This window comes from Colias philodice, chromosome 11 (assembly GCF_061535455.1).
Source record: "Colias philodice isolate Cphi_HAF_F1 chromosome 11, ilColPhil1 Martin Lab GWU primary, whole genome shotgun sequence".
Lineage (NCBI taxonomy): Eukaryota > Metazoa > Arthropoda > Insecta > Lepidoptera > Pieridae > Colias > Colias philodice.
The window spans coordinates 7,440,894-7,461,016 of NC_143096.1; the positions used below are offsets into that span (position 1 = coordinate 7,440,894).

The 20,123-nt window shown below is 34.1% G+C and overlaps 3 protein-coding genes across 6 annotated transcripts; 1 reads left to right on the forward strand and 2 right to left on the reverse strand.

The window, feature by feature from the left end:
* Nucleotides 1–4,436: 4,436 nt before the first annotated feature.
* Nucleotides 4,437–5,174, reverse strand: mRpL55 (mitochondrial ribosomal protein L55). The gene is made up of 2 exons (XM_089700396.1): nt 4,869–5,174; nt 4,437–4,652 (listed from the first exon to the last, which is right to left on the reverse strand). The coding sequence occupies exons 1-2, from the start codon at nt 5,061–5,063 to the stop codon at nt 4,506–4,508; spliced, it is 342 nt and encodes a 113-aa protein (XP_089556522.1). The 5' UTR covers nt 5,064–5,174; the 3' UTR covers nt 4,437–4,505.
* Nucleotides 5,175–5,878: 704 nt separating this feature from the next.
* Nucleotides 5,879–16,534, forward strand: Ctl1 (choline transporter-like protein 1). Of its 3 annotated transcripts, XM_089700930.1 has the most exons (12): nt 5,879–6,363; nt 6,463–6,997; nt 7,093–7,265; nt 7,390–7,449; nt 7,518–7,685; nt 7,762–7,897; nt 8,685–8,832; nt 9,616–9,756; nt 11,428–11,590; nt 12,347–12,568; nt 12,913–13,067; nt 15,844–16,534. In XM_089700930.1, exons 1-12 carry the CDS (start codon nt 6,259–6,261, stop codon nt 15,845–15,847), a joined length of 2,010 nt encoding a protein of 669 aa, XP_089557056.1. In that variant the 5' UTR covers nt 5,879–6,258; the 3' UTR covers nt 15,848–16,534. The 3 variants fall into 3 exon arrangements, with proteins under 3 accessions (XP_089557056.1, XP_089557055.1, XP_089557057.1); XM_089700929.1 differs by lacking the exon at nt 15,844–16,534 and having other exon boundaries at nt 12,913–13,078; XM_089700931.1 differs by lacking the exon at nt 15,844–16,534 and having other exon boundaries at nt 8,697–8,832; nt 12,913–13,078.
* Nucleotides 16,535–17,320: 786 nt separating this feature from the next.
* Nucleotides 17,321–19,039, reverse strand: LOC149484723 (ribosome biogenesis protein BRX1 homolog). 2 transcript variants are annotated; one of them, XM_089700945.1, is made up of 5 exons: nt 18,820–19,039; nt 18,450–18,726; nt 18,080–18,363; nt 17,758–17,995; nt 17,321–17,558 (listed from the first exon to the last, which is right to left on the reverse strand). In XM_089700945.1, the coding sequence occupies exons 1-5, from the start codon at nt 18,940–18,942 to the stop codon at nt 17,359–17,361; spliced, it is 1,122 nt and encodes a 373-aa protein (XP_089557071.1). In that variant the 5' UTR covers nt 18,943–19,039; the 3' UTR covers nt 17,321–17,358. The 2 variants fall into 2 exon arrangements, with proteins under 2 accessions (XP_089557071.1, XP_089557070.1); XM_089700944.1 differs by having other exon boundaries at nt 17,321–17,570; nt 18,820–19,038.
* Nucleotides 19,040–20,123: the final 1,084 nt, after the last annotated feature.

Sequence of the window (20,123 nt, forward strand, 5' to 3'; positions counted from 1 at the left end):
TGTGCGTAATTTGGTTTGTATACGTAAAACTATTGAGTTTGACTTAAAATAATTAATTGAATTTAAAATATAACATAGCTAGGCGTGATGATATAATATTATACCCAATTTTATTATTATTACCCAATTTTATTATTAGAATTATTCAAATTGAACCTGCAGTTCAAACTCAAACTCAAACATTCATTTTTTCAATTAGACTACTATTTAGTAGCACTTTCGAATCGTCATTACATAGTATTTTTAACATTTACCACCGATTCGGAAAGCAGTATCTATGGAGAAGAATCGGCAAGAAACTCCATAGTTGCTCTTTTAAATAATGTCAATAAATTTACATAATATGTAACTTATATCTAACTACATAATATGCCAAAGAACTGTCCTGTGGTTTTTACGCGACAACCCTCCATGAGTCTTTATCGTCCATATATTCCTGAATACTGTAATACGCTCTCTGAACTATATAGTACATTTTTTATGTAAGTTTTAAATTTAGAACTACTAAACTCTTTAAAGCCGGGTATCCACTTAGGTTCGCCGTGGTTTGCGAACGCGCCCGCTCCGCAAACCAAACATAATGGACACGTCGTGATCGCGGAGCGCGACTGGAGCAAGATCGGAGCACGGCGGAGCGCTCGGGAAGCGGTTTTTTGCGCGAACTCAAAGGGGAGCGCAGTTTGTTCGTGGACGCGAGCGTGTGTTTGTTAAGTTCGCGAACATGGAGTGGTCCGATGAAATGATGAAAATATATGCATTATTCCCTCATACATATTAGCTTGCCAAAATCGAGGAGGTCGTTTGTATTCCATCATTTATTTTATTTATTTTATTTATTACACTTTATTGTAATACAATCACTTAATAATAGGAAACAATAAGAAGAAAATATGGTACAAGAAAGATGTAGTACAATCGGCGGCCTTATCACTAAGCAGTGATCTCTGCCAGGCAACCAAGCGGTAAAAAAGCGAAATATTTAGCAAATAAAATTTTGGAAATAAAATTAGAATTTAAATATAAACATGAAAATAAAAAAGTATGATACTTACACAAAAAGTACATTATATTATGCACATAAATAACTATACATACATGTATAATAACTATACTATAAATAACCTTACATAATATATATATATACAATATATTATAATACATAATAGAAAAAATAATTATATAATTAATGATAATACATACATAAAACTACATAAAGTATATAAAATATATTCTACTAGCAATGCCCTGCGGTTTCACCCGCATAGATAGCGATATCGTTACAGTGAAAAGTCTACTATAGGTCGGACTATAGATTTAATTTTTATTCACATGAAAATCACCTTTACCCCGTCCCGCACTACGGCCTTTTTTTTATTTTTTTTTTTTTAGTGGGGAAATCTTTCATAGATACCCACGGCCTCCGGGGGAGGGGCCGTGAGTTATGTCGGATTCCTACCGACCAAAACCCCACTATGTTCCGTCAAGACGCATATTGGTAGAATTCCTCCGTGACCCCCGCGCTACGGCCTGCTCGAACAGTAGGTATACTTATTTTTAAAAGTGTCAATCTACAGAAAATAGTAGGTATACTATTTTCTGTAGATTGACACTTTTAAAAATTCGTTATATCTTTTGAATGGAATATCCAATTCTTTTCATTTAAAAAGTATTTTGCTGGTATTGAAACAGTCTATAATAAAACATCATTTAATGGGATAAGGATTAATATATGTGTATGGATAACATGGTTTGATTACTGACGGCACTTCTATTTACTTTGAAAACGTAAAAAAATTGTTGTAGTAACATAACTACCGAAGATGGACATATGGTATCGCGGACTTTCTTGTAGATATTGATCCATTCTATAATACCGTAGAACATTTTTTTGTTCTATCTTCAATAGATTCCGCAGCGCACGCGATGACAGAAGTTTTATTGAGGATTTTTTTACACCTTGGGTTACATTATTGCATTTTTGGTAAGGATCTCTAATTTTTTTGAAAATGCAATATAGCCTATGTTGCTCAGTAAAGATGCAGCTTTCTAATGGTGAAAGAATTTTTGAAATCGGTCCAGTAGTTTATGCGTGAAAACCATACATACATACATACTTACAAACTTTTCCTCTTTATAATATTAGTATAGATAATACTAATAAATGTAAATACATATAATACATAATATACTATTCCGAATTAAAGGCTGATAAAAATAAATGTTTCCGAACAAGGTTTTAAAATGAGGGTAAAGAGGGAGCAAGTCTTATCTTGAGAGGTAAGGAGTTCCATAGTTTAACAGCAGTGGCAGTAAAAGAATTACCAAAGAAGTTTGTGTGTCGAGATGGGGTACACAAAATAAGTCTGTCAACGGATCGTAGAGAGTAGTTTTCACAGTGTAGAAATGAAAAGTTATTCTTAAGGTAGGAAGGAGTGATGGGATCGAAAAGGATACGGTATAATAATTGAAGGGAATGGAGATTATGTCGCATGCGAATGGGGAGCCACTTGAGTCGTCTACGATATAAAGATACATGGTCGAATTTCCGAAGGCCAAAGATAAATCGTATTAGAAGATTTTGTAGACGCTCAAGTTTCTCCATGCTCTCAACTGTAAGGTCAGGAAAGCACGCATCCGCGTAATCGAGGATAGGGAAAAGGAGGGATTGCGCTAACATAATTTTTGTTGGAATTGGCAAAAAGTTTCGCAGACGCCGTAGAGAACCACATGCAGCGTACACCTTTCGACTAATCTCTTGTATGTGATGAGACCAGGAAAGTGTTTGGTCAAAGGTAACACCTAAATTTTTAACAACTTTGCTATATGGGATGGTAACACCGCCAAGTATGATACTAGGCAAAGCACCCCAGTCAATTTCAGAAATGAGATACGGACTTCCTATAATGATGACTTGAATTTTTGCAGGATTGATTTTAAGACCGTACTCATCGCACCATTTGACCACAGTTGCTAGCTCAGCGTTGGTAAAATGAATAGCACTAGGTAAGTTAGTAACGGATGCCTGGGTATAAATTTGCAAGTCGTCAGCATACATATGGTAGAGCGAAGATAAACGAGATGTTAGAGAATTTATAAAAATAGAAAAAAGGAGAGGTGACAACACGCCACCCTGCGGCACACCGGCTGTGACAGCGGCCCAAGAAGAGTGAGTTTCACCCATAAGGACGCGCTGCCGTCGGCCACGCAGGTAGTTATGAAACCAATCAATCACCGAAGTTGGGATGTTAATCAAACGCAGCAAACTCAGCAGTATGTCAAAATCAACGGTGTTAAAAGCATTCCTGAAATCGAGAAGAGTGAGAACTGTGAGCTTCTTATTATCCATCCCTGCACGAATGTCGTCTGCTACCTTGACTAGAGCCGTAGTGGTGCTATAACCGGAGCGGAACCCAGATTGAAAAGGACTCAGGATATTATTTAGGTTAAGGAAAGTGGTTAATTGTTGATGGATAAGGCGCTCTAAGACCTTTGACAGGAACGGTAAAATAGAAATAGGGCGGTAGTCGGATAATAATTTGGGATTGGATTTTTTAGGTAAAGGTATAATATGAGCAGATTTCCAACATTCAGGGAAGGTTCCAGAAGAAAGAGAGAAATTGAGGATATGTGTAATGGTAGGGATAATTATATCGAGGATAGGGATAAGCATTCTACGACTCACAAGATCACAGCCGGCAGCGTTAGAGGTGATGGATAATATGCTTTTCTTAACATCACAATCGGTGAGTTGACTAAAACAGAACGGAGGAAATTCTGGAGTTGGAAGTGAAGAAAGGTTATCTAAAGTGAGTTGCTTTAAAGTATTATTAATATTAACTGCAGATGAAAAATGTTGATTTAAATAATAATTTAAATAATAATAAATAATTTGAACCGTTTTCAACAAAACTGACAACTAACTACGCAGAAACTGGCAGAAACGCCATGATGACATTCCAGATAGTGTGGCCGCTACAAAAAACACTGGGTTCAGCTTTGGCTGGCCAGACTCTAGCACTAAACAAACAAAAATATTTCACCTGTAAAATATTATTAATAATATAGAAGAAACAAATCGACGGAGGAATTTGAATTAGAGGGTGGATCAAGGAAATGGAAGTTTTTATACAACAATCTAACGATCCGCTACGGCACGCCTATAACACTTGGTTATCACATACACATCCATTAGAGAAGCAAGCATTTTTTGAAATTTGTCCAGTTGTTCCTTAAATTAGCACATTCAAACAAACTCTTCTGCTTTATATTATAAGCATAGAAGTTTAGACACTTAACAGATCCTCACAAACAACAAGTCCCATGTTTGGGTAATGTATCATCACTCATTATGGTCAAGTATCTATAAGTGAAGTGAAGGAAATCTTTTCTACTACACTTGGTTTGTGCAGTTGAGGAACAAGAAATAATAGAGGTGGTCTACATTACCAGTATAATTAATATTCTTTCTATATTATTTAAATCTACAAAAAAAACAATGTAGCATATCACTTCTTCTTCAAATATTTCAGGTACTTTTTGGCATTAAAGTTATCTTCTATCGTTTCAGTGATTTTAACCTTCTTTTTAGGTTTCCTTCTATCCAGTCGCATCTTTTTCTCTGCTTCCGATAAAAGAGATAGATCTAAAGGTAGCTGTAACCAAATTATTATAGATATGAAACAATCAGCCAGGTAAATACTATGTTATGAATTATTATGTTTAATATTAGACACACAAACACAGTAATGTTAAATGAACATTATTTATGTTACTTTTTTGATATAACTTGTTATCTAAAGAAAATAGGTTATGACTTATGATGATATAGTATAACAGTACACAGGTTTAATATCTTTCTAATAACTTACCTTTATTATTTTACGGGGTTCATGGTATCTAATATTTATAGATGCACCATTAGCTAGAACTACTTTTGTAGGGTACATTCTTGTATAAATTTCCCTATGTATTTTGGTAATACTGGCTACATTATTGTTTAAGGTTCTTTTACAATAATATTGTAAGAATAGTGCTTTACTATCTAGTAAGCATTTCAAAAACATAGTGCAATATTGATATTGAATAAACGTGGTCACTTTTCTTAATTTTCAAAAATTTCTCAATCCCAATATCAATAATTATCAATTTTCAGTGGAATGACAGTCAGAACTCAGACAGTGTGACTGTTGACATTTGACAACTGACAATTGACATCTGGCAGTGACAAAATCTCGGAGCAAATAACAAGCTATTTATCGTGAGATTTATCGAGAGGACAAAATAGTGACATTTCTAAATGTATATAATATAAACCGTAGTTTATACGATCTGTGTCTACGATATATAAACGGTATGTTCAAACTGAGACGAATAACATACGAGAGGCGGCCGGCGGGAGGCAAACCTACGCGATTCGCTCGCCTTAAAAATTATTGCTATCAAACACCCTTCTTAAGTTTCGGTTTTTGAATAGTTATAAAGGTTTGGTATCGAAGCTTATATAGATTTTGTTTTTCATGTATAAGCGTAATACATATTAACATTTACTCTTTTATGCATCTCTAGGTTAAAAGAACACATGAAATTGGTATAATAGAAACAAAAACGTTTAACGTGGAAATCAGAGCGAGGAGTAAATTATTCAAGATAATATTATGTGGATCGTGATTTTTTGATTTGGTGAGATTATAGCACTACCTCCTCGTGATTGAATTTTTTTAATGTTATGGGTATGTATATGGTTAATGGGCTTAGTGCTATTTTTTTAATAATAAATCGAACAATAATAATAATGTTTTAAAAATGAGAAATTTGTATCGGTTTAATCGGTTTTTTTAATCTGTATTCAGTGGTATACATTTTTTTAATCAAGTTTATTTTCTGTGGTTTCAAATAATTTGTTTGGTGATGCCACTGTTTTGTCGAAATGCCAATGTTTAATGTTTATTGTTGATATTTTTGATATTAAACCGAATCTTATTTGGCATTTTTTCAGTTTTTATATTTATTGCATTGAAAGTTCAGAATTGAATATATTTTATAGATTTAGAAGAATATTTATATAACATAGTGGAACATAGTTTAGGAGCGTCCATAACAATAGAGGTACCTACCCAATCAAATCAAAAAGCGTATGAGGTACCTATCAATGCAGTAGCCGCGCCTTTTGTGTTGGTGTTTAATTTATATCTAAGCAACTTACCCTTTTACGACTTTGATACAAAAATACTTTAAAAAGGTTTCTTGCGAGGAGTAGCCATGGGGTGCACGCAAAGTGAAATATCACCACAAAATGAAACGCCGAAAAAGGGATGTACAGACGTCTTATGGCTGGTTATTTATGTGATATTTTGGATAGCAATGGTAAAGTAAAATTTTAATAATGAGTTAACTATTTCAGTGTAGTATTGTGATTATTGATTATATCAAAACTTTTATGAATTTATTTTTATTTATTTCTAGATATTTGTTGCTGCAATCTCTTTTGTATATGGAAATCCGCAACGTCTCATAAATGGATACGACTCTTTTGGTAATACATGTGGTGTAAAAAATAACAAGAAACTAATTAACTTCCCACTTGCTGGCATAAGCACCGCTGACAAAAGCTACTTGTTTTTTATGGATGTAAAGCAATTGCGTCGATCTCTCAAAATATGTGTTAAAGAATGCCCAAATAAAAGATTGGAGACTTTAACTGATATACAAAACTTCTACAAGCAAACTGGATCTAGTTTATGTAGATATGATATAAACTTGAATACTACTACAAATACTGGTGATATTAACAACTTCATAGGCCCTTGTCCTGTCTTACCAGTTTATGAATCATTTCCACTTCTTAACCGATGCTTTCCAAAATCAGCAAAAGAAGTTGCTCAGAAAGTTTTCACCGATTTCTATGATTTGCTTAACAGCTGGGACACAATAGAGCAAATGCTGTCTGATCTTTATAACTCTTGGAAAGAAATGATAATATGTGTTATTATAGCATTTAGTAAGTAACTCTTAAACAAATAACAATAATATATTACATAGATATACATATCTATTGTATAAACTTATTAACTTTCATGTCTATATTTTTTTCAGTTTGCTCTTTAATAATGGTTTCCATTTTGCATTTGTTGGCAACATTAGTGTCATGGATATTTATGATCGTAGTATCAATTGCAAGTGTGGCGGGTACAGCCTTGCTATGGTACACCTATCATGAACTTAGAACTAAACAGAGAGACTTCTCTGATTCGTCTGCGTTTCTAGCTGTAAGTTCAATTGGCAATTTTTTTATTAACAAAAAAATTTTTTACATGCTTTTGGGTCAGTCTTCTCAGTGACACTACATAATTAAATTTTAGAAACTAACACATTAACAAATTTTGTTTTCAGGAATCCTTCAAAAATGAAAAAGCCTTCCTTTGGTACTCCATTATAGCCACTATAATTACTGTAAGTCATTACAACTTTTTCAGATTTTTGTATTTTGCTTGTTATTTATGTAAAAATAATAATTCTAGGTCATTTTGCTCCTTCTCGTGTGGGTGATGAGATCGCGGGTGTCATTTTTGGCAGCTTTGTTCAAAGAAACAGCACACTGCCTTGGATCCATACCAACTCTCTTCCTCCAGCCAATTATTACATTTTTCTTCTTGGTGCTGTTCTTTACATTTTGGTCATCTGTTGTGGTAAGATTTAAACACCTTTAAATATTATATTTATATGCAAAGCTTGTATTTTATTATAGCAAAAATTATGTTCTAGGTTTGTTTAGCTACAGCAAACTATCCTGGTATACCTTATAAAACAAACTTCTTTATTAATGGTACACAACTACCAGACCATGTCGATAGTGCAGCCATACAGGCTCAGAAGATTAACAGCAGTGCAAGTTTCAAGAGTGAGTACCTTCTTAAAAATAATTTTAATAAATTTTACATTATGTACATATGTTTGATTAACTTTCTTTTTATTGAAAAGCAGGAGTGCAAAGTGGGAATTAGGAGAATACAACTATCAAATTTTGTGTTATAAGAAATTTTATTGAGATATAGTAAGCTTATTTTTTTTGTTGGTAATTTGTTCTTAGTGGTATTGAGTAGTTATTATTAGATAGTATTTTACTATTTTTAGTTACCTTTATAAAAGTAGTTTTATATGAGATTAAAAAGTATTGATTTAGTAATTATGTTATTAAGTTAATGTTCATATATCATTACTGCCCTACTTTATTTCTTGAAATGTTGTCATAGTCTTGATGAGTCATACCATGTACACAGAAGGCTATTATATTAAATGCAAAACAATGTTTCCTTTGCTGACCTCATTTCAAAGAATAACATTTTATAGGTATTTTTGTGTTGTTTTTTTTTTTAATATTTGACAAGTTCTAGATTGCCCTATTTAATTTTTTGATTAGTAACTAAATGTGCCTTTTTTATTCAATATTTAATATTACTATTATAAGTCGGTACATAATGAAATATCGAATAAATATTTATATAAATTTATATTTCATACTGCACCTAAAAGGTGATAATTTTACATCACTTTTATTTTAAGTATGTTAAACTATGTTTTATTTTAGAGATACATTAGATATACATATGTATTTATTTTAGGTATGTACATATTATATTTTTGTTTTTTATTTATTTATTTATGCTTATGTTGATTGTATTCATTAGGCTATATTCTAGATCCGATAGAGTTCAACCCCATGTGGGTGAGGAGCATGTGGTGGATGTGTTTGATCTGCTTGGTGTGGGGCAGTGAATTCATACTGGGCTGCCAACAAATGACCATTGCGGGGGCTGTGTCGCATTGGTATTTCAGGTAATTTATTTTACTACGTGACCAAGCCAACTAGACCCTTTTCAACTGTGACGTCATTCGCCCATGTCTCGGGTACAGATAGCAAAAAAAAAATATTAATAATATCACTGTTCGCTCTCCGCTATGAATAGTCTTATTTTTCCCCATTTCGAGGGCTGTCTATGAATGAAAGGAAAGGGTAAAAACTTAAACAAATAACAACAAAAAACTTAACAGTCAACAACAAGATTTAACGATATAACAATAAAAAGTACAGAAATAACTAGCGATGCGAAACGTAGATGCGTCGATGCTGCGAACCGTACTAAGGCGAACGTGGTACCTGAGGCGGTAAGAGGGCGGGGAGGCCGCATTCCACCCGAGCGTCTAGTTGGCTTGGTCAAATAATGTGAATACCTTTACCTATACTAATATTATAAAGCTGAAGAGTTTGTTTGTTTGAACGCGCTAATCCCGGAAACTACTGGTCCGATTGGAAAAATTCCTTCGGTGTTAGATAGCTCATTTATCGAGGAAGGTTATAGGCTGTATATCATCACGCTACGGCCAACAGGAGTGGAGCCACGGGGGTGAAACCGCGCGGAGCAGCTAGTATTGTAATATACCTGTATTATTTTTCTATGCCAATTTCTTTTATTGAAGCACATTTTGAGATACTTTTTGTGCTATTAGTCTTTATGCATTATGAAACATTAAGAAATAATTATATTACTGATTAACTTATTGAAGATAATGAATTGTGTTTTATTATTTTATTACTGAAATTTTAACTTTTTTTTTCAGAGGTCCTCACAGTGATTCGTCGCCAGTGCTTTATTCTGTTGGCAAACTCCTTAAATATCATCTAGGTTCAGTAGCTAAAGGATCATTTTTGATTACATTATTCAAAGTGCCGCGCCTTATTCTAACATATCTGCATGCCAAGTAAGCAATGTTTTATTATATTATTAACTAGCGACCCGCCCCGGCTTCGCACGGGTGCAATGCTGATACTAAATACACTACAGAAAAACTGTGAACGTTGTTTAGAGAAACATAGCGGCCCGGCCGGCCGGTACCGCCGCAAACGCTACGTCCCGCAATTTTTAAATCTGTAATATCTTCGAAAATATTCACTTAAATCAGACGGTGTAAGGGCCATATAGATCTATATTAAATGAACAATGTATTCAAGGTATTTAATTGGTTAAGGATTAATGCTGTATTGGTGAAAATCGCTTCGAAAATTAGCTATTATTTGTCGTAAAAAGTAAATGACAAAAAAATATTATTGTGGGTTATCCATAAGAGATAGACATATACCATCGCGGACTTTTCTGTAGATCTTTTCAATGTGTATAATACTTAGTACATTATTTTGATAAAACTCGTAGGATTCAGCCTGCGTTTGCAATATAAGCGGAAAAAATGTAATTTTTTACGACATCACATTAGAAACCTCAAAAATAACAGTACTTCTCCACTATTTAATGGATGTTATTATACATATAAACCTTCCTCTTGAATCACTCTATCTATTAAAAAAAACCGCATCAAAATCCGTTGCGTAGTTTCAAAGATTTAAGCGTACAAAGGGACATAGGGACATAGGGACATAGGGACAGGGAAAGCGACTTTGTTTTATACTATGTAGTGATTATTGCATGTAAGTCTAGTTGTTGTCAGTTTGTTTTGTTGGTATTTTGCGGGATTTTTCCCACTGTCGTTAATAATAGTAGATGTATCAAGCAGGTATTACTTATCAACTAGCATATAAATAATAAGTCCCTCTGTCTTGACGTAAATGAGGATAAACAAACTAAGAGCTGTAAACAGATAGGTCTGTTGATGTTATCGCTCTGTAATATTTATCAAATCTTTGAAGTAAATAACTAAATAACATAACAATTTAATTTAAATAATATAGAAATCTACATCTAAATGATATGATTAAATCTACCTTTCATTAGGTGTTTTGGGACTATTTCAAATAAGAATAGTCGCTAATCACCTAATATAATGAAAGTTCTATTTTTACACAGACAATCAAAGGTTGCAAAATTTCATGCTTAATTTGTGAAGGTGGCGCAACGGTACGGCGAAAAGTCGCGGGTTCGAATCCGGTCTCGCCATCGTATTTTTTTCCTATTCTTTAAAGTTTTTCAAATATTTATAAGCAAGTTATACGAAAACAGACCGCCTCCTTGGTACAGTGGTTGACGCGTGAGCGTAACACCAAGGGGTCCTGCGTTCGATTCCCGGTGGAGACGAAGAAAAAAAAAATGTCTCGGTCTGGCAGGACACAGAAGGCTGATCACCTACTTGCCCCTAAAGAAAATCGATCAGTGAAACAGATGTATAATGCATCTGCCCCTTACCCCACTAGGGGACATGAGACTTTTAATACGAAAACAAAAAATTATTAACAGAGATTTCGACAACTATTTTTTTTTGTTTTAACCTCCCCAGTGTCTCTTATCTTATTGTGGCTCAAATTATTATTATTAATATGAAAATCGCATGAAAATACGTTCAATAGGTTTTGAGTTGCATATGTTTCATGAATAATGTGTACTAGGAAAAAAAACTGACTAACATTAATAAAACATTTTTTAGACTTTCGTCAAGAGCAGAAAAAGGTTCGGAATGTGCTAAGTGTGGATTAAAATGTGGTATTTGTTGCTTTTATTGTCTTGAAAAATTCATTCGCTATTTGAACCATAATGCATACACAATAATTACCATTGAAAGATGCCATTTCTGTAAGGCTGCAGCTAAGGTACCCATACAGTTTATTTTATCCTTAGGCGCTGACTCCACGAGCGAGAGAATCGCGACGAGTCCGCCCTTATATCGTCGGACAATCTCCACGAACGAGCGATAATTCCGCCGCGTATCGTCACGAGTCGTAACGGAATCGCAGCGTTTCCGCGGCGACTCGTAACGGTATCGTCAAGTTTCCTTGAAGAGAACTACGAGAAGACCAGAGGCAACGCTGAAATGACGCTGCGTTTGACAGCGGACCCGCCGCGCGCTCGTCGCTCGCCCGCTGCTAGTCGCAGCGGGCTAGCGACGATGTAATGACGTTTCGCGCGCTCATTGCCACTCGTCGCATCGCGGCGATAATATCGCCGTGTGGAGACGGTTCCATAGAGAGTGTATAGAAATACGTGGCACGACGATAATATCGCCGCGATTCTCTCGCTCGTGGAGTCAGCGCCATATGTTGAATTTTGGATTGCAGTTGCTATAACTTATAATTGACTTCTAAAAAGGAGCTTCTTTATTCCACTGTGTTTGCAAAAAATTATGTTGGTATTATTTTCGACTTTTTCAAGGTGGCTTAATTTTTTGTTACTGTATATAAATAAATTACTTATATTTAAAATTACCCATTATCTAATTAATATGCTTAAATATGCACTGGAGTCGCTAAAGTATATATTGAAGTGTGTGTTTCTAATTATAATTGTAGGTAATTATGTTTTTTTCATTCATTTTGGAATATTTGATATCCTTAATATTAATATTCCAGGCTTTCAGTGTTATTGTGAACAACGCCTTGCAAGTGGCCACAATAAACAGTGTGGGTGATTTCATTCTATTTCTGGGCAAGTGTATAGTTACAGCCATAACGGGCATAATAGGCTTACTTCTACTGAAACGAAACTCCGACTTACATTTCTTCGCAGTTCCTACACTCGTTATATGTATTTATTCGTTCTTCATAGCGCATTGCATTCTATCTCTGTACGAGGTAAGTTTTTTTGTATTTTTTAAATACCAGGCAGTATCTTAATTCTTTCCTGTCAGTATGAACTAAGAACAATCTTGATAAATTTGTATTTATTGATTGTTCATATACAATATAAGTATTACGCTAAGCGAGGACTTGTCAGCCATAACTATCATAACAGACATTCGACCTTCAGCCAATCAACCTTCTTTTATTTCATTATCTGTTATTTGTTTTCACTTTGTGAAATGTGTATGTATTAGTATAAATTAAGTATATCATGGTAGTTTATTTATCTTTCTTGTGTAATTTATTGTTGTTTTGTAGTGTTGAAGGTTCACAATGATTTTTCCTTTTTTTTCCAGATGGTAGTGGATTCTCTATTTTTGTGCGTTTGCGAGGATCGTAACATGAACGGTGACAATGGAAAGTGGAAAAATTCAAGATTGGCAGAACTTGGAGGGCACAAAACAAACAGACAGGAACCAAATAGCGCCGAAATTGAGGAATTGCAGGAAAAGTACTAAATTTGTGAGTTTTAGCATGCGCAACTTTTCTCTGTTATCTTCTGCATGGGTATCGTTGGGAGAATGAAATTCGGTTTAAATTATTCTTATGTCTTTTAACTTTCTCTCAAAATACATATATTTTAAAGACTGACGTTATGTGCGAGCTTCTTAAATAGCTATTAATTTATTATAACTTTGGCATGATATAAGTAAGCAAGGCTTATGAGTTAACTTAAATAGTATAAAGTAAGCAGTGGCGGTACGTTCATACAAGCCGAAAAGCCCGGCTTGCCTTAGAAATTCGCTACGAGACAGAAAAATAACTATATTCACGTTTGAATATTCGCGCGCAATGAGCAATTCATAATCTGCTCCGAATTCAATGAAAACTCACCTACAATATAATATATGTATAATACGCCTAGCATAAAATAATGACGAATTCGAGTAAACTTTTTAATTTCATCCTTCCTATCGGAATAAGGTCGTACCTTTTATGGCTGGCGTCCACTAGGCGGATCGGGCCGGGCCGCATCGCAACGCAAAAATACGCCGGCCTATGTTTTGTATGAAACATCGTCCATTAGCGACGGATCGGGCCGGGGCGGGCCGCAACGCATTGGCGGATATCGCTTCGCAGGCGGATTTCTGCCGGCGGTGCGCTGCGGCCCGGCCCGCCCCGACCCGTCTAGTGGACGCAGGCAGGCGGATGTGAGCGGCGAGCGTCTGTTAGATAAAATTCGCCTAGGCGGTCCGCCGCGCCCCGTACAGGTGGACGCAGGAGCAAACAGCGCGTCCATTAGAGACGGCCCGTTGCGATGCGGCCCGGCCCGATCCGCCTCTAATGGACGCCTAGCATTATTTGGACGTTACAACCTAAATTGGATGGATTATAAACAGTGCGGTGTCTCGCACTCGCACGCGTGGGCTTTTACTGAATATACCGGTGTAATTTAGGTTAAGTTTTTCGAATTTTGTTGTAAAATAAGTGTCGCGACAGCAGATTGTGATGTAAATTGTGGTGGTTTGCTTTGTGCTCAGCGGGGGAAAGGTAAAATCATTAAACTTTACTGAAAAACAATTAATTTCTTCATCAAAACCAACTCCCGATTTGTGCATTACCGAAACTAGTACAAGTCACATAAACGAAATTTTAATTGTAATGTTTACGAACGATTTCATGAATGAGAATTGCTTAGAAGAAGCCTTTCCCCAGCTGTTGAAACTTGCACATATTTTGGTAGTTACGATTCCTGCTAGTAAATAGGTACCTAGTAGTTCTTCCACGGAGCGTGCTTTCTCATCGTTAAATCGTATTCATAGGTATGTACGTATTAATTATTAAGAAATACGTATAAGTATTTATTTGGCCAAGAACGCCTTTCTGTATTAGGTATCAATAATTGCCATAGAAAAGTAGCTGTTAGGTAATTGAATTCTAAAACAAACACCTACTTTCTATAATTCCGATGTTATAAAATCTTTCCTTCAGAAAGATTGGCGTTTTGAATTAGAATATAAATGATCTGTACAATTTTATCTATATCTATATATATTATAAAGCTGAAGAGTTTGTTTGTTTGTTTGAACGCGCTAATCTCGGGAACTACTGGTCCGATTTGAAAAATTCTTTCGGTGTTAGATAGCTCATTTATCGAGGAAGGCTATAGGCTATATACCATCACGCTACGACCAACAGGAGAGGAGCCACGGGGGTGAAACCGCGCGGAGCGGCTAGTTAATAATATAATGTCATACAGTTTTATATAATTTATCGATTTTAATAATAAACGTTTGACCCAACTGTTTGCGGGCGCGCGTGAAAATTTAAAAGATTTGATTCAGTATGTAGGTAATATGTTCACGTTTTTTTAATAAGTTTTATAAAGAACATAATTACACAGTATACCTAGGTAGGGATCTTATTAATGAAAAGGGTACCCATCAAACATTTTGAAAAATTTGGGCTTGCCCAGTCCTTACACCCTAGGCACGCCACTGAAAGTAAGATGTCCCATTAGTGGCTGGTATCTAATGCTTATATGTTTGTCTACATATTGAGTCAACTCCAAGTTCGAAGCTTGGGTCTGGTAAAATATAATAGTTTGATATTTCAGTTGTAACTACTAACTAGTCATGTATTCATGTATATTTTAATCTGTAGTTATTTTATGTAATACAAACTATAATCGAGCCAATTTAATAGGCAACATTTGACGTCTATCAATTTTATCTTTGAAGAGAGGTAACCTGCTTAAAAACATCGATTAAAATGAATTAATCGATACGGACTTGAAACATTTGTCAATCGAACTTTAAACACATTTATTAATTTATGATGATTTTTATTCACAAGTAATCAATGCATTCGATTCTAGATGTCAGATTTCGATTTTAAGAGTAACGTCTCTTGTATTTAAAAAGAAAAAAGGTTTATTGACACAAAATTGTAGCGACGTCAGTTCTTTAAATCAGAAATTGTTTATTATTTTTAGAATGGTTTATCAGTAAAATAAAATCTTAAAATTACTTGTATCGGTCATTATTATTATAAATATGTAATCGTAATTGAAAAAAGTTAAGCAAATGTGCAGTTCTAGTAAAACGAAATATCATGTTATTCTATGTCGTCGTTACTAAGTTACGTTGTAGAATTTTGTTGAACTGTCAAATGTAGCCTATTAAAATGGCTCTACTTTATACCGCGCGATTTCAGCCGCAAGCAAAATAAGAAAGTAACAGATTATGTCTTATTCTGATGTATAATGCAAAATATTTTTGTTACAGATAAAAACCGACATAACCCGGAATATAATTATGACTTTCAAAGGCTATGCATATCTCAAATCTCAACATAATATTATTATAATAAGATATAATAATGATCTGAATGAAGTTGCCTATTTACATTATTTATTGCAATTTTTAACTGTTGTTTTATGTTTTTTTTTTGTTGAAATTGACAAATAGTTTACAACAACGGCGATTTACAAATTAATATTATACAAGCATGTTGCATATTTTATCATTTTTCAGCTTTAATATTATTTTTTTACTATTTTTAAAATTATACAAATTACATACGTAATGTTAGTTTAATCTCGAATGAATTTTATCTCAATATATGTAATTTTAATTTTTAATAATTGTACCTATCATGAACTTTCGGTACAATCATGACTAGTGTGTAAGAAAAAATATTTTGATAAGATCTTTTATTTTTTATAATATTTGAACAATCTAATGACACTCGTGGCGTTTTAATAAACTTTTCACATTTTTTAAAGTCTTGCCATCGAAAAATACATGGTGTGAATGTATTGTATGATGTATCACAACCATACATTTAAGGAAATTAATAAGTAATATGTAATTAGTTATACTCATTAAGTACATTATATTCAATAGAATAACTTCTCTTCCATTTTTTATTAAAAGTTTATTTAAGCATAATACTTACTTATGTGAATTGTCTCTGTTAAAAAAATTTTGACCGGACATAGAGACGATTTGATGCAGGGCTTAGCTCCGGCGTCGTCACGGGGGTATGAACACTTAAATTACACTATATGTTTTAAAATTTTCAAGTGTGATTTCAAAATTTCGAATATTTTGGCTATGACTTTTTGTGTGTCCCCTGAATAATATTTCATAAAGGCCGCTTCTTACGTGTAGCTAAGACGATTGTCTAAAAATGTTCGCATCTAAATTAAATAGTATTTATTCTGATAGAAATTATTTATGATGAACATTATTACAAATGTATATTCTATTACATACTATATACTATTATTGTTCCCAATAATGTTTAAAAATTACAATTAAATGTTTAATTTCACTTGAATAGACGAAAAAAACATTATCCTTCCTTTAAATTGTAATTTTCATCCATATAGAAATTTTACAATGTTAAGACTTAATTTTGTTTTTATCCTGAATTTAGTCAAGAAACCGTCCATAGAGTGATTTATGCTCAAATGCTGTAATTGTATATTATTTTAAGGCAAAATGGTATTATTTGAAAAGGTATTTACTATAATTGAAACAATTCATCAATTTCAATTATAACATGGTGACTCCATTTTTAACATTTTAGCTTTAATATTTATTGTAACATTAAAATTATACATATTATGTTACCATATATTTAAATTATGCATTTATTAAATCATGCTTATGAATCAAATCTTTCTTCCAAGTATGTATAATTGATAGTGTATGTTTATTAATTTTTGGATTGTTGATCTTAAATAATAAAACATAATTGGAGTGTCAATAATAAATTTGTTTTATTTGATTCCATCATTTCGATTTCAGAGGTTTCTTCTTTTTGAATTGTTTTCTCTTTTTAATTTGATCAGAAATCTTTTTGCTCTTAGCTTTGAGTTGCTTCCGTCTGATAGCCATGTCTGGTTTAGTTTTGGTTTTCTTGGCAGTTTCGATGATGCTAGTATCAGGTGATTCATTTTCTTCATCATCTTCTTCTTCATCCATTGGTTCATCTTTTATTTCATCTAAAAATAATAATTGATTGTTAATACATAAAATCAATGAGTAAAAACAATATTAAAATAATATTTGATTGTTAATACATAAAATCAATGATTTGTCATTAATAAACATTTTTTTTAATCTTAATTAAGTGTGTATTTTTATAATGCACTATATTCTTTATTTTATAATGTTTGCTAGATAAATTACCTTTTATGACCACATCCTGAGCTTTCTTTACTGGATCGCCTTTGAAGAAGGAAGCATCTTCTATATCTGGGTATCCAGTAGCTGGTTTAGTAGCTTCATTGAGGGCTTTCTTTTCAATTCTCTTTTCATATTTGTTTGCAGCTCTCTTGGAGAATGCTTGTCTAAGTTTAGCTGGACTAACATATTTAGGATTTTCCCACAAGGTTGAACCACCGAAGGAGCCAGAGAATATTTTCACCTATAAATTGAATATTGTGATTCATTATAATCATACTTTTAATAATTTCAACTAAGATGGTATTGATTGATAAACAATGCTTACAGGATTGAGTACAAATCTTGGTCCAATTTCAGCTAATGCTCCATCTTCTGAAAGAATCTGGTAATTTCTGAACCAAATTCTATTATCTAGTATCATGAATGTGTATACATGATCAAAGAAGGGCTGGCTTTTTGGATGGTGTTTGGGCACACCAAAGATTTGAATTAGCAACTCTTTCAACAGGGAGTAATGAGCATCTTTAGCAAACTGAGGGTCAAAAGATAACAATGGTCTGGAACCTCTCAAGCAGTTGCCTGTCATTTTGAGCTCACCCATTGTGTAAACTGAAAATTTTACCAAAATATTATATATGATACATAAAGATACATAATATTATTAATTACAATACTGTGTAACTAATCACACTTACTGTTTTCCACTAAAAATTTGACACTCGGTCCATTGGGAATATTAGACATCCAAAGGTATAAGTCTCTCATCTTTCTTCCTTCAAATAAAATGCATTTATTGCAATTCTTCATTTCACTAATTTCATTAACCACATATAAGTTCTTACTTCTTTCCATTTTAGATTCTGTTTTATGATGGGGCATCAGTTTTTTAATATCCTCCATCAAATGACGGTGGCGATGATTTATACCTCGTGCAGCAAATACTAAAACTCTTTGTCTATTTATCCATCTTACCTAGAATTATTGTAAAAAATAACGGTTAAACTGTTCTTTAGATACAAATAAAATAACATTTTAAATATATATTTGGCCCAAAACCAAACTTACTTGTTTTGGGGTAGGATCATCAGACATTCGAACAGGCGGTAAAGTAACCATATTTTCACTTTTGACCGGTTCCTGTGTTTTTACATCCTTTTTTTTCTCCTTCTTTACTTTTATTTTCACCATTTTAATTATTATTTTTAACGCAATAACCTAAAAACACGTGCTAGGACTCTTGCCTCTTTGATACCTACTTGAACTTTAAAGTTTACAACGAGTGTACAACACACATGTGACACATGAAAATTGAATTGACGTAGGGTTGACAGTTGACATTTTGACAATCTTAATTTTTTTTCAGATATGGCAAGAAGATATAACTATTTGCCAGTGTCACACTCTTCTCCACCTTCTTCTCTGAACAGATCTATAATTATTAAATTTATAGAATCTGTATATTTTATCTATTTAATCCCCCATAAATCATCAGTGTAACGATCAGGCCCAGAGCACAGATTAGAGAATAGTTACTTCGTAACAGATACATCACTCCCATACAAAAGCTAAAATACCTACGCTATATTTACCTACAAAATGCGCCGCAACTCGGCTGCAGTAAGAAATGTACTCTACGAACACGCACCGAGAAGCGAGTTTCCCGCGCACGCCGCGTGATTGCGTCATCAAACGAAAACTTTAGGGTTGTACCGAGCGCGTAAATTAAACACAGAGTTGCTGGAACACTTAATTTTTTATTGTTAATTATATTTGTTACATTATACAATAAAAAAATGAAATCTTATTGATAGTAGTTGTTTCCTTCGGTTTCACCCGCGTGGACCCGCTATATATGTGTCTCCTGGATAAAAAGTAGCCTGGTAGGTTTGTGAGTTTCTTTGTTACTGCGTGGCAAAAGACAATTCAAAAAACACAACAACAAAAAAGACAATTCCTTGTTATTCACTCTTGAACTCCGACACCCGTCCACATCGCAATAACCGGGCATCTTGGTAGCGAGCGCGGGAAACGTGACGCGGGTGCGCAGTCTCGCGTGTGCCAACCAACTGCCGCTTGGGTCGGTACCGACCTACTGTGCGGTAGGCACTTATAGCGCGACCTTGAGCGAGTGACGGAGGCCTGCCCAGAGTCCTATGGGAGTTTGCCATTCTCCTTTAGAACACCATTTTCACAAGAAGCTTATATCTAATACACTGGAGATTGCACTATGACCATTAACTTGTAACAAGAAAATATGACCTTGAATGACGCCTGTATGTTTTTTTATCCCTTTCACACCAACTTGCCAAGTTATGCTAGGCGTCCATTAGAGACGGATCGGGGCGGGTCGCATCGCAACGGGCCGTCTC

Excerpts from the sequence above, each read along its gene's own strand:
- mRpL55 (XM_089700396.1), bottom strand. The coding sequence starts at position 5,063 with ATGTTTTTGAAATGCTTACTAGATAGTAAAGCACTATTCTTACAATAT. Across the intron at positions 4,653-4,868 it reads AACCCCGTAAAATAATAAAG|CTACCTTTAGATCTATCTCT; the intron begins GTAAGTTATTAG and ends ATTTGGTTACAG.
- Ctl1 (XM_089700929.1), top strand. The coding sequence starts at position 6,259 with ATGGGGTGCACGCAAAGTGAAATATCACCACAAAATGAAACGCCGAAA. Across the intron at positions 7,686-7,761 it reads CATTTTGGTCATCTGTTGTG|GTTTGTTTAGCTACAGCAAA; the intron begins GTAAGATTTAAA and ends ATTATGTTCTAG. Across the intron at positions 8,833-9,615 it reads GTGTCGCATTGGTATTTCAG|AGGTCCTCACAGTGATTCGT; the intron begins GTAATTTATTTT and ends TTTTTTTTTCAG.
- LOC149484723 (XM_089700944.1), bottom strand. The coding sequence starts at position 18,942 with ATGGTGAAAATAAAAGTAAAGAAGGAGAAAAAAAAGGATGTAAAAACA. Across the intron at positions 18,727-18,819 it reads ATGATCCTACCCCAAAACAA|GTAAGATGGATAAATAGACA; the intron begins GTAAGTTTGGTT and ends CAATAATTCTAG. Across the intron at positions 18,364-18,449 it reads CAAATTTTTAGTGGAAAACA|TTTACACAATGGGTGAGCTC; the intron begins GTAAGTGTGATT and ends TAAAATTTTCAG.